Source organism: Centrocercus urophasianus, unplaced genomic scaffold (genome assembly GCF_019232065.1).
Source record: "Centrocercus urophasianus isolate 14NV4802_14NV808 unplaced genomic scaffold, USGS_Curo_1.0 seq_10, whole genome shotgun sequence".
Lineage (NCBI taxonomy): Eukaryota > Metazoa > Chordata > Aves > Galliformes > Phasianidae > Centrocercus > Centrocercus urophasianus.
This window is the reverse complement of record NW_024884142.1, coordinates 21,749,219-21,767,853: the sequence shown is the minus strand read 5'-3', so window position 1 is coordinate 21,767,853 and position 18,635 is coordinate 21,749,219. Positions and strand designations below refer to the sequence as shown.

Genomic DNA, 18,635 nt, shown 5'->3' with positions numbered 1-18,635 from the left:
AGAGATCATTTATCTGACCAATTAACAGGCTCAGGGCCATCTCCAATTCCCATGTGATACACATGCATCAGGTACCAAAATAAATAATAACAATAATAATAGTAAATAAAAACCTAACCCCGTTTCCTAATATGTGCTACTGATGCCCATAATGGTAATAGGATATTGAGATAATGGCATCAAGGACAACTCCACTGGTCTCAGTATTTATTACCACATCAACAGTAATATTTCAACTTGTGTGGTTTTCAAGTTCTCAGACCTTGCTATGGGTCCATTTGGGGTTTAAACTAGTAATTAAGCTGAACTGAAGCACTTAAACATCTTGCCTCAGTATATTAAGAATTTGGCAATTACAGTATAGAAAGTGACTGCTGGAGACACAAGTGCTACCTAGGTGAAACAGAATATTTATAATTAGGTACTGAGATTGCAGTAATTCTTCCCCATGTTTCAGCTAAAACTGCCTTTGTTTTAATTTACTGGACTTTGGTTTTTCTCCACTTAGAGTAAGCACAGAGTCATTAAATGATGCTTCAAATTTTGCGACATAGTTTTAAACATACGTTTCTCCTGGCTTTAAAAGCTGTGATTCTGGGTTTTCTGTGCTTTTTGTCAAAGTTGGAGGATTGTGAGGTAGTTGATGTGGAAACACAAGGAACTTTACTGCTATGCAAATTCTTGCATTATAATAGGTACTCTCTGCGTGTAATACTTTCCATAAGCCTAGTCCATATTTCATTTCCTTTTTAACATTTTATATATGCAGTACTGCTTGAAGATTCACCTTGTAAGTAAAAATGTATTTAGAAGATGCAAGAACAGAATTTCAGCTACTGGAATTGGCAGAGCTTGTGTGAATGAACCATGACAACGCGAGCAGACAGAAGCATGGTAATTACTGTACTAATAAACTTGTAAGTTTAACCACGTCCCTTGCTCAGGAACATGATTTAGCTGGGGGTTGTTAGGGTAGTATGGTTAGGTCGTGGTTGGACTTGATGATCTTTAAGGTCTTTTCCAACCTGAGCAACTCTATGATTCTATGAAGATTATCCTCTTATTATCTTTTTGTGCTTAAATTTTTGAAGAGACTTTTAGATTTTATGTAGATCAATTTACTTTACAAGAATTTTTATTTAAATATGAACTGTTTTATAGGGTTTCAGCAAACAAAACTAAAGCATCTCAGGGAGTGCATACATTCCCATCATCCAAGCAACCACTCACTACCCAAAGAGACAATCCAGCTTCTATGAGGAAGGGAGCACCAGCTGACAAGTGATCAGTTATTTGAGGAAGAGCACTCTTCTCCCCAAGATATGACACTCCGAACAAGCATTAAAAGTGAAGCTTAAAAATTTCTGCCTATAACTTATTCTAGTGAAAATGTCCAGTTCTCACCTAAAATTACAAAGCATGTGCATAAAAATCACTGAGTCATTTGGCAGCTTTTTCTCCCAATCCACGTCTCCCAATCCATGTCTGAATTAAATAAATATTCACAATCCACCCTCCAATATTTTTTAAAATTATCACTGACACTTTTTTTTTCCACATAGTTTTATATTGTGAATACACGTCACAATTCAGAAAAATATCATGTTCCTCAGCACTCTCATAAAATCACCAGATAACTGAGGCTGAAGTGACCTCAGGAGACACCAGGTCCATATTCTTGTTCAGAGCAGAGCCAGCTGTGAAGTTAGACCAGGCCCCTACAAGCTGGTCTTCAAACCTCCAGGATCAGAGGCTGTACAATGATTGTGGGTAACCTGCTCCAGAATTTTACTGTCCTATCATGGAAAAGCATTAACTAAGCATTAAAACCAAGCAAGTATATATAATGAAAAAAACAAACCACCTAGCTGCTCTCTGTGATGATCTAATTAGAAATCAGTGTAAATGATATACTGAGTAGTTTTGATACTATTAGCAGAAAATAAAAAAGTCTTATGAGAAAATCTGATCTCCTGTAATAAATAAGTCTTTCTATTTATCATTCCTTTTTCTAGAACTAAGGTTAAAAGTGCAAAACAATATAAGAGGAAATCATTTCTGTAAGAAATCAGTTCGGAAACTAAGAATTCTTTCCTACTGGCTACCTACTATCTTCCTTGCTGCACTCCAGCCTGTTACTCTGCACATTACCCGTGTCAGGAATAGGAAATATGCCATTCCCTTCCTCTTCGCAGTAGTTTTATGTATGTGAAGACAGTTTACATATTTCTCTTCAGTTGACTCTATGCTAACTAATCTTTCTCCAGGACTATGTGTTATACAGACTAGTTATTCTTGGCGATCTCCTTTCAACAGCCTTTACACTGAAGCCTTACCAATACTATGTAGCACAGAACTACTTCATTAGTATTGCAGACAGCACTTTCAAACATCTTAGTTTTTTTCATTCGCAACTGCCTGACTTCACTCCCTCACAGCCAAGAAAGCCATCCGTATCCTGGGCTGTACCACAAGTAGTGTGGCCAGTATGTCAAGGGAGGTGATCCTGCCCCTCTGCTCTGTCTGGTGAGCTTTCACCTGGAATACTACAATCTGATGTGGACTCCTCAGTACAGGAGAGACATGGACCTCGTGGAGCGCATCTAGAGGAGAGCCACAAAAATGATTTGAGAGATGAAACATCTCTCCTACTAGGACATGCTGAGAAAGCTGGGGCTGTTCAACCTAGAGAAGAGATGGGGTGACCTGATCAGTATCTAAAATGGGAGCTACAGGAAAGAAGGGGACAGACTCTTTAGCAGAGCCTATGGTGACAGAACAAGGGGAAGTGGTTTCAAGCTTAAAGAGGATAGATTTAGAGGATAGGTTGGATGTAAGGAAAAAGTCTTTTACAGTGAGGGTGGTGAGGCACTGGAACAGGTTGTCCAGAGATGTGGTGGATGCCTCATCCCTGGAGACTTTCACAGTAAGGCTGGATCAGGCTCTGGGCAACCTGATCTAGCTGTGGTGTCCCTGTTTGCTGCAGGGGAGCTGGACTAGACAACCTTTAAAGGTCCTTCCAACTATAAGGATTCCACGAGTCACCAGTTTCGCATCCAAATAATCCACAGACAAATTACAAATTTGCAAATTACAATTTGCAAGTGGATGCTACTTTTTTCCCCTCAAACCATATTTATTCTCAACTACAAATAGAACTTTGTACTTAGACCTTTTTTTTAGATGCTAATCTGGTAGGCTATATCTTTGATGTGTCAAAAACATTCTGGGTTTTAAGGCTGTTTTCCAGCCACTAACAGTTCATACCATACAATTACAGTTCTGAATATTATTGGAAGGAGAACAGATTCACTCAGTATAATCTTCCTTCCAGTCAGCAAATCAATTAAAACTGCTGTCAGTGTATATGATTTCAGTCATGCTATAGAAGAATAGACCAATGCTTTTGTTGCCAGTTGTAACACTATCTTGTGAGACTATGACATTGGCTGCCTAACACAAAGCAAATAGAATATAAAGGAGGATTAAAACAAATTTACACTGAGAGTATATTATTTCCTGTGGCAGGAAAGCAGGCAGCATTAACACCTGTACATGCCAGTACTGGTTCAATCTGAAATGGAAAAAAAACAAAACCAAAAAAACCTCCAAACAAAACGAAGGCAAGAATTCCAGATTCCTGAAGGAGACCCACGTGTGGCAGAGAAACCTTTTAATAGCCTGAAGGAATCACCCTTAGCATATTGAATCAAAGATGCCTCCTGTATCTTTGATTTACATACAACCACTTTTGCCTCAGTTGCCCACGACATCCCCAAAGCTTCCTCAGACAAAACAGAAAATACAATCAAGACGAAAGTCAACTGGTTTGATGTGGTGAATGGGCTCAATTGAAGGAATGTCCCTTAACCAACCTCCTTCAAAAAGCATTCAGTGCTACTTTAGGTTTCTGAATTGCTGTTGGTAGCTGCCTCTCCTCAAAGTGTTCTCCCACCAGTTCTGCACCAGCTCTACCTGCAGTGAGTTAGAAATGGCGAACATCTAATGTTCAAGTAGCTGTAACCCACTCAAGGTACAGTGCAAAACAACAAACACTGTCCTGTTCTTTGATGTGCAAGATCTGACTGCGCTTTTTTCATTAGTAAAAATCAAATTTTAAGTTCCAGTCTTTTTAACCATGTTTGTCACTCACAAAGTAGCACAGACATTTTATTCGGGACAGTGCGTCACGACACAAGAGCACTGATACATTTTTTATACCAGAATTTAACAACTGGAATATGCAAAATTATTTAAACTATGGCCAAAGTGAATAACTTACAGCCCAAACTGAGAGCTACTTTGTGTAACCTTAAAAGATGCTCCCTCCTCACATATCAGAATATAAAGCTTCTGATGAGACTGTCCCAGATAATTTTTGGTAAAGGATTCTTCTGCTTGTATATTTCTTTTTCTTCGAAGAACAGCTGAATGTATTATTAAACTGGAAATACATTTAAATGGAATCTTTTAGTTAGCTTCTGAATTTGAAGAGGACAAAAGTCTAAAATGTGCTGACTCAGCTCCCACATATGGAAAAACATTGCTGTCAGTCATTTGGTCATTTTATCTCTGCCTTAGTGTTAGGGAAATCAAGCAGAGAGAGTGGCAGCAACAGCCGGATCCATGTGCCTGTGTCCAAACACAATTTATTCATATAGCTCAAGGAAAGCACGGCACAGCTGCAGAGCAAGCTGTGTAGAAAAAAAAATCAACAAGTCCTACAGAACTGATGAATAACGATGCCGTGGAGGAAATAAGATCTGTCTATGAAGCTAGAAACACTCAACCTTAACAAGTGCTTTTTTTAGACTGAATCTTCACATGATAAACGTTAGTTGCTATGGATGCTTTTACTTCTGATATTTCTTCCTTCCTGGTTACTAGAATGCTTCCTCCTAAAAAAAACTTCTGTAACTTTAAATCTGCTAAGTTAAACCATAACAACACATTTTCTTTAAAATATCAACATTGAAAGCTGGCTGACACTTCCATGGGTACAGCAGGGGGTGGGGGGGAGGTATATCTACCCATGTACAAAGCAGGAATACGTTGCATTTTCTTTAATTCACCCACTCGCCATTTTCTTTACTCTGAATATTGCCAGAATCTCAGCATCTTTCATCCCTCATCTTTAAGAATATATAAACATCTGAATATATAACACACATTGAGTAGAAATGATTTTCTGCATCTTCTTCAGACAGTGAGCTGAGACACAGAGAAAAGATGCATTCTTAAATCACATTGCCTAAACCAAATCAGCCAAAACACTACTAATAAATTAGTAACCAAGTAAAATTTGGTTAAGGAGATGAAGCTCAACTACAAACTGTTATTCTTAGCTCAATTCCTATCACACAAGCTAAGTTAGACCAGACCCATCCACTTGTCACTCAACACAGACTTATCTTTGATGATTTGTTATGCATCTGAAGTCGTGCAGGAATATTGTCGAGCCATCTAGAGCAACCCAAACCAGCATTCTGTCACCTAAGACGGCCTTCCAAAGGGCCAGTCTAATTCACATTTTAACACTCATGTTTTTTCAACTATTTCTGACCAAAGCAGAGCATCTGTAATTACAACAAACAGTTTCAGGCTCCATTTCTGATACACGCTGCTGAAAAACAGGGAAAAGTTTCTCTTACAATTTGCACTTAGAATTTTTACTCCAGCTAGGAAAATAAGGTCCTTAAAACAATCTGTCAATCCATCAGTGAAGGGAACAGAACTGGCAGAGTAAGGAAGAGGTACATGCACCTGCATCCTGTGAGGCCAAGCAATCATGTCATTCTGGCTGAAGTCAGATATGTTCAGTAGACTAAAATCAGGTTAACTACTGCATTGGTATGCAGAAGCATATCAATAAAAACGAACCTTTTTAAGCTAGCTGTCAGTTATCATGCTACAAGAAATGGAAAAATTTTCAATGGTAATGAATTTATGTTTTTAGGAGGAAAAGAATGTAAAACATTTAGTAATTACATTCAACATATTTCAGTACGTTCTTTATAAAGTGCATTTGTAATTTATAAAGGCAACAACCAAGTACTATAAATACCTACATCATCTCATCATGCATTCCATACAGTATAAATAAACATTTACTAGTTACCATAGAAATTTAGTAGCAGTAGACACCACTGGAGTCCAGTGGTTATGGTTCTGTAAGACTTCATTATTGGATATTTTCCTAAAAAACATGATTCCGAAGGATGTGCTGATGACAGTAATTAATATTAAATAACTGCTTTTTTATTAAGCCTTTCAGAAATCACTGACACACAAAAAAAAGGAATTTTATTTGTGAAAGAGTTAAGGAATGCCTTCTGAATGAGGCTCCACTTAGTTTGTCATATAGCAGAACATTAAAACAGAAAAATAAGAAACATGGTCAGAACAACTTACCTTTTCACCTTCTTCACCTTTACTACCAGGAAGGCCATGTTCACCCTGGAACACAAAACAATACAAATAATATCTCAAACGTTCTTCTAAGTATTGCATTTCTTAAAATTATTTGTATTACATTGACTTTTTATTATGGGAACAAAACACAAGAAACTATATGGGTAACGATAATCTTGCATTCAAAAATGTATAAAACCTCCACAAAAGTTGCCATGGCTTTTGTATAACCAATCATTCTTTCATTCAACCAAATGGATATTCCTAGCTTTAAGAATTCTAAACTGTCGATTCTAAACCCATTCATTACAGTCTTGGTATTCTGCAGAATCAGCTTTAATATATTTATTCCTATCAATTCCTTCATGTTAATTTTTAAATATGCCTATTCAGCCGTGAAGGCCTCAAAAACCCACCCCAATTGAGCAAAAGATCCAAATACAACTTATTGAAAGAAAACCCATCCCTTCTACTTGGTAATTTCCAATTAATTGAAACAGTATAAAATAATAGGAGTGCAATTTGCAATGCTAACTCAAATTCAGCTTATTGCAGCAGAATGAATTCTTTATTAAATGATCTTACAATAGAAAGACCTATTATAATGCTCCAATTTGATAACTTTTACCTCAGAAAAAGATGCTAATGCAGCAATCTTACTATGCTAATGTCTCTGTCAAATGGTTTGAGGCTTGGATGCATTACAAGAACAGTATCTGTTTTTTCAGATCTTTATTAACATATTTTTGTCCATTTTTTAAGAGATACAACAGAAATACAATCAAAATTATATACTTGTACTACAAAACTTACATAATTTAAACAACAACAACCAAAACAAAGCAAAAAAAAAAAAGCAACCAAACAAACCCCAACACTACCGCAAAAGAAACTTCACACCTATACACTTTCTCCCTTAAATCACCTGGCAAAGAACACTTTGCATGCCTTCACCAGTGTCACTGGCTCAGTACAATGCACATGAGTTCTACAGGCTGAAAATGAGGAGACTGGATAGTTTCTGAAGTACAGCATATGGCTTTTTTCTAAATTACTTTAAAAAATTAAATTGAGTAATGTCTAAACATTCTTTCACCCTTCAGAGATTTTCATTTCCATATATAGAAGTCTGAGGTTTAAACGAGGTCAACTAAAACAGCAGGCTACAACTTGCAAACTTTCTAGCAACAATTTGCCAAATTGTTTAATCAATACAGTATTGTCTGGTACGTATCTGGGAATTAAATTTGAAATTTAGGAGACATGCAGATTTATGGATTATCAAACAGCTTTGGACTTGAAGGAGGTGCCTGCAGTAGCTCTTCCCTACTTTTTTTTTTACTTTTTTTTTTTTTTTTTTTCCCAGCTGGAGTTACTGAGGCATTCATCACTTTTGGGGTCAGTTTCAGAAGCATGACCAAGACAAAGCATGCAAAATGTGATCTCGTAAAGTAACCTTCCAGATGCTCTTACCTAAAAATGTGTGGTTAATTGCTGAAATAAATTTCTGAATGTATGCAAACTCTACTCTGTTTCCCATTCCTCTAAACATAGCTAATTTCTACTTACTTTCAACAAACAGGAACAGAGAATTTTCATTTAGCTTTCACATTTATAAGATCACAAATTCTGTCTTTATTCAATTCACAATCCACCATATAAAAATCAGCCTTACAAAATTTGTTTGGTTGGAGCTTGTATCCATGGCCTTGTCCTTTCACAGTCCACCTCTGATAAGTTTCGCTCAGGATACTTGCACCCTCTCATTACTTGCAAAGAGCAGTAAAAGCCTACTCCCAGCCACCTTCCAAACTATGTAATCTTACAGCTGAACAGACTCAGCTTCTCTTCATATACTGTGGTCTGTCAGTTCCTGGCCATCCTTGTGATCCCCCACTGGGGTCACCTCAGTCAACTGCTCCCTCCTTCTCCCAGTAGCCTCAAGCTGGACACAGATGCAGTCACAAAAGCGCAAAATAATCATTTCCCCTGACCTGCTAGCCACAATCTTGCTAAAGCAACCCACACACAGTTGGCCTTTTTCACTACATTGTCAAACAGCAGGACTATCAGATATTCTTTTCATAGAATTGTATTATTGAGTTGGAAGGAACCTGTAAAGGTCATCTATTCCAACTCCCCTGCAGTGAACAGGGACATCTACAGATAGATCAGGCTAATCAGAGCGTGGTCCAGCCTGACCTTGAGTTTCTCCAAGCACAGGTCATCCAGCATCGCTCCAGGCAACCTGCTCAAGTGCTTCATGACCCTTGCCATAAAAAAAACCGTTGTTCTTATAGCCAATCTAAATCTCCCCTCTTTTAGTTTGAAACCATCTCTATCACAGTAGATCCTACTAAAGAGTATGTCCCCTTCTTTCTTTTTGTTTCTTTCAATGTTTCCATATTCATACTGGGTAGCTCAACTCTGCTTCCACTTCCACACATGCACATTTGCTGGCATACCCCAGCAGACCAATCTTCAACTTTTACAAAGCTGCACTTGAAGATTAATCAGCTCTCCTTAAAACTGCAAGACAGTCCCTAATGTGTCTCTTTGACAGACTCAACAAACTTAGTGCTGTGATTCTCACCTCACAGGCCATGTTTTCCACAGTCCCTGCTGAACCTCCTACAATTTTTCCACAACTCTCAAGAAGCGTGGAAGAGGCCCAAAACACAACAACATTTCAGATCACCAATACCAAGCATAATGTTCTCCTTGTGTAATCAAATGCATGGTTTACTTTAATCACAATAGCAGATTATTTGCTTATATTCACTTTCATTGCCACATTCAATTAGAAAAAAAATAAGAAATGTAGCAACAGAAAACATAGAGAGAGCATTAAGATATTGGTCCGTACTAGCCAAGGATAAGATGCTTCAAAACAAAACACTAATGTTGCAAAATAACACCTTTAAGACTGACTTGAGTTCTCCTTTTTGTGGCTGAATTCTTATGTGGTAAGCTAAATACTTCACATGATGTTTTTAACAGACAGTCACTGTTTTCCTCTTCATAATACGGGACTCATAATACAATTTTTATCACTATTTAAATACACTGTAAGTCAATAAGATCCTGGCTTCGAATGCATAAATTGATAGTGGTAAGTCTGTTGTGAAACTCAATGCTAGCTACCTCATCTGCAGAGAATATGTTCCTTTGCTTATTGCCATATTGCAGGAAATATCTGCCCTAAAGATATGTGAATCATCCCTTTACATGATGGTCATGCTTATCAACACTTGAAATTCTAATATAATCATGTTTTTTTTTTCATTAGTCCCTTAATTTTTCGAAGCAGCAAAACCATTTTACATATGATTTTCTAATAGGAATTAGTCAGATAGAAACACATGACATTGGGATTCCATTCCAAACACTTATGATTAAACATAGCTCCTACTTAGTGAAAAGAAAATCAGATCATGGTAAGTGTTGGGCATCTTTAACAAATATTATCAGTAAAGTCTGTAATGCACAAGCATCTTTTTGCAAGTTCTATCATTCCTACAGTATCCCACCTCCGAGGAGGAGTAAAAGATAAAAATGGAAGAGTGCAAGAAGCAGCACTTCCCTCATTTCATTTTGCTGAGATCATAAGGCTCAAATATCCGATTCTTGAATCTGTATATCTGGTGGCTGCAAAGACCCTGCACAGTACTGAGACAGAGGCAACTGCTCTTAATGCAAAGTAACACTGGCAGGCACATCTGTGCCACTGCACCTCATGTCCTTTCTCTTGTGAGCTGATAGTGAAGATCCTTTGTTGTGCTCCACAAGTTCAAAACATTCAAATACAATGTAGGTAAATACTGCAGAGCTGGCAAAAAGTGAAATATATATACAATTTTATTATTATTTCTTTTTTATTATTATTTTTTTACCTTGGAACCAGTAAGACCAGGTATGCCAGGAGCACCCACTAAGCCAGTGTCCCCCTGAAATAAAATGTACATAACCATCATTTTTTTCAGTTCTAGGTCACGACTAAGCTAAATCTAGAGAGGAAATAAACCACCAGAACGTTTAGAGATGCACTGCTACTTACTCTTTTTTTCAGAAGCATTTAATTGATTTCTAGAACCATCTATATCTGTCTTGCTTTTGCTTATAATACATTTCGTTTCCAAAATATCAGACAGTTAACAATCGCTGGTGTTATGAATGTTTTGACAGTGAAAAGATTATGTTGTTAAATTACTACCTCTCCTATCTCACGTTTTGCAAAAGCACGGCAACTCTCCCGTACAGCTGCTAGTGAAGAGTTGTAAAACTCTTCCTCCTCAAATAACTTTCCTCATGCACTTCTCATGAATACTAAGAATTTGATTAGGATTTTTAAATTCTGTTCAAGAAACTGGATGCTTAGGAGTTGCGTTGCAACTGAGCATAGATAGACACAAGTTCATCAGAAATGCTTTTAAAAGGCAACTGTCCCTGCTCAATGCAATCCTCAGCATCTGAATTAAAACTAATTTAGCAGAAAAAAAAAAGTAAACAAGCAGAACAAGAAAATCCAAACATAAACAAGTAAGAAGTACAGTCAAAAACCTAGAAATATCGCATTTAGAATTAGAATTGAAATTGGTTCAATCATTTCCTTCTCCATTCCTTCCTAGCAAAGCTTGTTAGACAGTTACAGAGCTAGTGAGAGCCAGGCTACACCACTGAAAGCTAAGAACTAATCTCCATTTACAGAACCATGAAAATGCCACAGTGAAGTACATTGGTCTCAGTAAATCTGAAGTTGTTATGCTAAGTTCTGTTAGATAAATTCATCCACACTCCTATGAATTCAAGTGGAAGCTTAGAAGACTTATTAAAGGAATCTAAAATCAAATGCTATCTGCATTCCATTCATGGGCCTTAGTTTCTTGACAGAAGTTTCCCTGAGTAACTTATATACCACCCAAATAGTTTTTTAGCCAAGCCAGAGCTCAGCAACAGAAAGTTCTGAAAGTTCACTTGTTTGATTCCAAGCCAACTGGAAGATAAATGCCTCACAGACACAAACAAGAAGAGAGACAAAGGAAAAGCTCCAGTCTCTCTGAACAACACAAAGAGCCAATAAAAGAACAATTACTCATCAAAATGATGCAAGTAACGAAGCAAATAAGTACAAAGCACCCATGACATGTAACAATTAAAATACAGCTTAAAATAGATTGTTAAAAATGACATTTTTATACCCACCCATGGCACAATATCCAACGTTTTTCTTACATTTCCCTTCTGTAAAAATAAGTGCTGTCACGTTGGGGAAAAATTCTAATTAATATTCACAAGTAATCCTTATTCCTTCATTTTCTCCAAATTCACAATATGAATATGTGATTTCAAAAGCATTCCTTGCAGTCGAACAGTTACCAGACAATATTTTATCTTCATTATTACATGGAATCACTATAAAATAGATGAAAAATTGCATATTCACCTCTTTTTTCCTTGCTTGTTTTCTATGAACACAAGGCATAGATGTCTTGTCTTGCACTGTTTAATCAGCACTCTACAAATTATGACTCCTTTAACACAACAATGCACAAATAATCTCCCACAGCATCAATACTGATTTTCATTAAATCTGAAATGATTGATGTTGTAACTGCTTTGGAAACATTCAGTGTACATATAATCAGGGTTCTCAATGTTATTTATGATTTATTGATCCTGAAGTTTTTACCTGCATTTCAACTCCCTATAAAACCAAGGATACAGTTTCTAATTGAAAGTTTTCAGGATACAATGAGCTCCCAATAGCTATCTGCTTAGCAGCTATCCCAGAATGCATGCTATTTTTATGAGAATTTTTATACTTTGACTTCCATATTTTGCTATTTTTCCCTATTAAGAAAAAAAAAAGAAAAAAGAAAAAAAGAAAAGGACTTTCAAATAAATAAATAAATAACCAGAAAAATGAGATCCTAATCCAAAATGCAAGTAACGAATATACTTCATACAGCTCAGGTATCTACACTCTGCAACACTATGCCAATATGAATTAGGTACCACATTAACAAAGAATAAAAAAGGAATCAGTGACTCAGAATGTGCTTTGCTATTTAAAACTTTTTAGGCATTAGCACAGTTTATAGTCAAATACATCAGAACTTTGTGAGATTCTCCTCATGGCTGCAGAAGAGAATCACTTTAAAATATTTCAGATACATATTTTACATAAAGGGTTTTGCAAAAATAAAATAAAAAAGCCAACAGGCAGATATTTCTTCAGCAGGAGGAATAAGCAGTTTTTCTTTTACAATTACCGGGCACTGCAAGGAGCTTGATTTACAGAATAAATTTGCTATCTCAGAATTACCAACAAGGAAATAATCTTAATAGAAGTAAAATCAGGATGGTTAAGTGGTACTCACTCTTCTGATAATTTATGGGTATGCACCTTCCATTACCCTGAGTATGCCTAACCCTTGGAATAATCTAATAGTCTGGTGTTTTAAAATGAGGACAACTATTTTTAGTATTGCAGAAATGCAGTGGAATGTTCAACAATGTACTATCACAGGCTCTATCAACATCCTTCCCCTCGTAACAACACAGAGCGAGTCAAGAGCCACCAACAGGGTCAGACTTTTCCCTTTAATAAATTAACAATCCCACACAGATTATACTCCATTAGGTGACATATTCCTTAACCTACTGGAGTATTTCCTTGTTTCTCTAAGCAGGCTCATGTTAATGGTTGAAACCACCTGAAAAAATATTAATTATTTAAAAACATACTCAGTTGATATATTCAGGAGTCACCCTGTGAAACTTCAGGAATGGTTACATCAGGAAGCTTATGCTAAATATTATGACACTTTGGTTTCACTGCATCTATGATCCTTTTGTTCCTGCTTGGCCCCTTCTGAACTAACAAATGCTAAGCACTGACAGGCTGCAAAGGCCCTAATGAAACGCCCATTTTTCCCTCATGCAAATTGAATCCATGTGAACAAGTGTAAGATTCTCCCTTAAAATAATCCTATGAAGAAGGGACTCAGACAATTCATTTCCTTTCCTCTGTTCTGCTTCCTCAGCAATTTCAGCATGTCAGGTATTCCACAGTTTCTCCAAGGGAGTGAGAGCTGGTCAGAGGGCTTGTGTATCCTTATCTCCCAGGGGGCAGGGCTCCTGTGGCTTTTCTATGCAGCTGCTCAAGAGATGTCCAAATGAAAACAGCCCTATTAGAATGACATAACCTGATTTCAAGAGGCATTAATTTTCTTCATTTCCAGCCCCTCCTGTCTTTCGGACAAGTCTGACATCAAGCCTTTCAGGCACCTAGAAGTTAACATACTGAAAATTAGACATTAAAAATTTAAGCCTCAGTTCTTGGCACACAAACTAATGAATGTGCAGGTAGAGGTGAGCTCCGAGCTCCAGAAAATATGATTACGGGGCTCCTTACTCCAGACTGAACACACCAATTGGCTTTATTTCCTTTTTAATTTTCTGTTAGCATGTGCTGACAGTGTATGACTACCACAATGTCTATATTTAAATACATAAAGCATGCATATTTTTCAAATAAATTGTCCAAGGTTTCTTCGCTCCATAAATTGCTTTCACACACAAGAATTCAGAGTTCTGAAAATATGGAGACAAATGGACTATCACACTTATTTCAATGCATCATAATGTAGGAAATAAGTAGGCCTGTACATTGCCTTTTCTTTTCTTTAAGAAATTGATAAGAAACTGCTCAAAACCTACATCAAGGAGAAGCTTTTATACCATCAACAGAAGTATCATCTGAAGCAGACTCAACTGTAGATGCCCTTTATGCTTTTGACAAATACAAGTGATATTCACTACCATCACACATCCTTAGAGAAGTGACAGCTGCCTTTATCTTCTTGACATTCCCCATCAAGAACTGACTCCTCAGCCCTGAAGACAGGCTACCAGTCCCCATTCCTAAATGCCACTGATATCAAGGACAGGAATGGAATGCAAGGCACTTAACAATAAAATAGAGGAGAAAAATGAAGGTAGAATGCATTACCAGTACATAACCAGGACCTTGGGTGGTTTACATTTAGTTTCCAGCTGTGCCATGGTTCTGTGCAACTTCCAACAGCTGATTTATGTCTTATTCTCCTCCCCTCTCTCCTACAATATTTTTAGGATGAAATTCCTTGGTATCTGCAGTGCCTTCCAAGGAGGTAATAGTGGAGCATTACAAATCAGTGGTAAGTTCCACACAGTGTCAAAAGAGCAGCAGAATAGAGCAGCTTCTCCTTATTCTGTCTCACTGTGTTCTAAAGCCTGATGGGTTTTTACCATTTTTATTTATCTACTTTTCAGACTGCATCTAATGACCCAACTAGCACCTTTTTCAAAGGCCAATCACTCTGTTACATTTCTTAGGTAAGAAGGGTCAAAAGCACGCTGTGATTTATGACTGATAAAAGTGTGTATCGTTCAATATATTTTCACATTATTATTTAAAAATGCATGAATTGAACATGGTCTTGTTAACAATCCAGCTCAGTTGACCTGTGACATCATATAGACAGCATGAAGAAATTTCAGATAAAAAGCATGAAAAAATTTTCTGTGGAATACTGAGAATAACAAAATTAATAACAAAATAGGTTTCTGTCTGCAGAAGGTTTTGAAAGATTCATAAGGTCTTACAGACAAACAGTTCAGATAATTAAGTCCAAGCCACTAGATACTTCGATCATCTGAAACAAGACAATAAAAAAAAAGAATGAAGTGATCTTGTACTCATGGACAACTGATTGATTTTATAAGTACATTTTTTCCTTTACAGTGTGTCAGCCAAAAGAAAAATTGCCTGGACCTCCACAACTGCTATTGATTTATCGTTAACTCAGCCATAGCACAGCCTTAAAACAAATCTAAACCCTATTAAATTTTCAAAAGAACTGGAAATCCACCTAATTGACCTTGCTGAAGTAATATTTGAAATGCAATAATGTTTAGTGTCAGATAAAATGCATTCTCCAATATTAATGAATCACTGAGCTCTTTTTAAGATAAAATTTATTATGACTATTATATTTACTATAATAACTGCTGCACTGAGTTTATATTAGGAAGGTAAACTACATTAGTCAACCTCTTAAATATCAGAGACTGTTTTTTACTGCAGGAAATTTAATACTCATTTCCATAACCTGAAGATTCAGAAGACGGATTCTGAGCAGGTACAAACATCAGTTTACAGTAATTCAGGTATATCTTACAGACCATGAACCATGATTAAGACTAACATCTAAAAATACAGCTATGAAATACAAAAAAAAGCAGCACAAAGCTATGGATTTAAGAAGGATCAAAAATAAACAGCACATAGATTGAAATATCTAATCTAGATGTTAACTCAGATCAGAGTTTGTTCTGAAAAACAACACTGGTGTTCCTGTGTAGCTACACACGTCCTGGCACTACTGACAAGAACAGCAGTTCAAGTCACGCCTTTCATCTTCCCACTTACACTCAGAAGTGCAATATTTTCTTAAGAAATCTCTCCCCTTTTGACATTTAATATATTGTGGAGATGGACTGATATTCGGACTAAGAGGAATTTGGAATTCCAGCAGTTTGTTTACCCATCTGTGAATCCAGGTATCAACCAACCTAATTTCAGCACAGGAGCTCCAGGGAGCTGCTTCCTAAAGATAAGTCCAGGTATTCCTGCTATCAGTTCTGTAGGGAACAGCAGCATCTTAGCCTAGTAAAGTTGTTGGTTCTCCTTGCAAAATGTTTTCTTGATTGCTGGGATGCTTATTAATCCAACCCTGTGGCTGGGATGCCTGACAGGAAGAACGTACTCTGCCACTCAAGGGATATGAGTTCTTGGCATAAGGAGTTTTTAATCATTCCTTCACTAAAATACACTGCTTATTTAGAGGACCAACATTACTCCGACAGTCTCCTGCTACATTCCTTCCCCATTCTTCTGAAGTTCAGAAGTACTGCCAGCACACAATATTCTACAATGTGATATTTCTCCTAGCTATTTCACAACACTGGCATTATAATTTTATCACTGCAAAGAGCCAGTATTTTTGTATTTTTGTTAACAATTCCTGAAGTCCCATCTTCCACCACAAGGATTAGATACTAGAAAAGAAAAATGCATGAAGAAAAATACAAGCAAAGCAAACTGTAACAAACTGGTCATAATCAATGTTACATTACACATCCTACTGCCTAAGATTCTGAGAGTTCACATAATCAAAAATGATTTATAAGGGCTTCCTGATATTCTATTTCCAGTGTTGGTTTAGCTGGAAAAGTTGCTTGTTATCATAACAGCAACTAAAAAGTGTCACAGAAATCACCATTTCTTCCACTGTTATTAAAAAATAATCAAAACACCCTAAAACAAATTAAAAAACAACAACAACAAAAGAATCAATCTCTTCTCAGTTACACAGAGTCCTTTTATGTAGCTTATAATAAAATAGATAAGAAATGGCATTGTACACTTTTAATTCCCATCTGTTAAGTATTTTCCGACCTTTGCTCTTCCCTTAAAATCTTGGTTGTATCTCTGTATGCCCTTCTAGAATTTCTCTTACTCCAGGCTCGTGCAACACACTGTACAAGAAAGTCCCAAGGCTTTCTCATGTTAAGGGAAGAGACACAAACACTGTGTGTAACAGCCATGCTCTGCAAGTCTGCCATTCATCTTTCATACCTTCTCCTTGACAGAATTTTCACTGTAACAAACGTACAGCTAAATAAACATTTCTGGAGATTTTATTGCCATTAGCTATAAAGATAATGTGTATCTTTCACACGTAAAGGTAGCAGGTTGCAACTAATAAAGTTAGCTTTCCCCCCAATTGGTTTCTGAGGCAGATGCCTTTTTTTGATGAACTAAAGCAGTGCTACCATCATTTCTTTTGCAAAGAAAAACGGAACCGCCATTCAAAAAGTAAGAACAGTGTAAGGGGCATAAATTCTTAACAAAAAGCATCAGCTGACTAGATTCTCATGAAAAATATCCATCCTGCGTGAGGTACTTGTTAAACACGAATCAAACACCTGTCAGCCAGCTGGGCTGCGTGTGTCACTGCCGAGCCAGCTGCAGAAACACACCCTGCGCCAGTTGCTTTACTTAGCACAGCCTGGGAACAAGAATCCATTAGCCAGAAAGTCAACAGTGGAATTAGCAGCACTTTTTCTTTTAGTGCCCTTCCACTTGCTTGTTTGACTTCTTACGTTTCTATTTTTGGGAACCTCATGCCAGAGCAACAGTGCTGACTGCTGATTAGACACGACTTGGCGCAGCCTCAGCATGTCACGTTGATTTGATCGATTCAGACTTGAAACACGCAGTATGAATCTTGGGTGTTGATAAATATTGGCTAGCAATGGGAATTTAAGAAGTACATCCTGTTCTCCTGTCCCTGCAAATGATTTTGCTGTATGAAGAGTTTGCCTATCCAGCAGTGAATGAAAAAGACCAACATACACTGAATCTGGAATACAAAACTTACACTGTGACTTCTAAGTTTTTTGGGGGTAAGTATATCTGTTGATGTTAAAATTTCACACCTGAGCTGGATTTAAAATAGTTATATGATTAATTTACCTCTCTCACAAAAAAAAAAATGTCAGAAGTTAATAGTAAGTCACTAGTTATAATAGCAAACAACACTATCTAAAGGGTTGCTCTGAAAGTAATGCCTCCTATTTTATTATGTTGGTCCACAACATCAGAGGCAGATTATAGCAGCAGAGGTTGAATCTTCCCAACAATATTCCATTACATATTGTTGCCATGTGACAGATGGTAGCAGAGGGGCAGTCTGACAAAGTGGTATCTGACACAGAATCACAAATGAAACAAAGGAGTCTCACTGAATTCCACCATGCAGAAAAAATTGCACCCAGTGACATTCATTGATGCTAGCTTAAAATTTATGGAGACCAAACAGTGAGTGAGAGAACAGGGAGGTGGGTGGGTGGTGTGGTTCAGCCGTGGGGACAGCAACACGAAAGACAAACCATGTTTCAGATGGCCATGCACACCTGTCACCATGAAATGAAGATCATCTCAATCAGCTCATCCACACAAATTCACTGATAGTGGCGACTACATTCAAAAATAGCATTTTGTAGCTGAGAATTTTCTCTATCAAATAGTGTTATTGTGCTCTGTTGTAGCTGTCATAGAAGTGAATAGGAGGCATTATTTTTGGAACTACCTACGTATTATCTCCATAAAATTT

At 37.1% G+C, this 18,635-nt stretch overlaps 1 protein-coding gene across 1 annotated transcript in view; it reads right to left on the bottom strand.

The window, feature by feature from the left end:
• The window catches only part of COL19A1 (collagen type XIX alpha 1 chain), a 184,830-nt gene that overhangs the window by 111,400 nt on the left and 54,795 nt on the right, over window positions 1–18,635 (bottom strand). The window contains exons 10-11 of the mRNA XM_042826945.1: window positions 10,305–10,358; window positions 6,412–6,456 (exon numbers count right to left, since the gene is read on the bottom strand). Of these exons, the coding sequence (XP_042682879.1) occupies window positions 6,412–6,456; window positions 10,305–10,358 (99 nt within the window). The remainder of the gene's footprint in view (window positions 1–6,411; window positions 6,457–10,304; window positions 10,359–18,635) is intronic.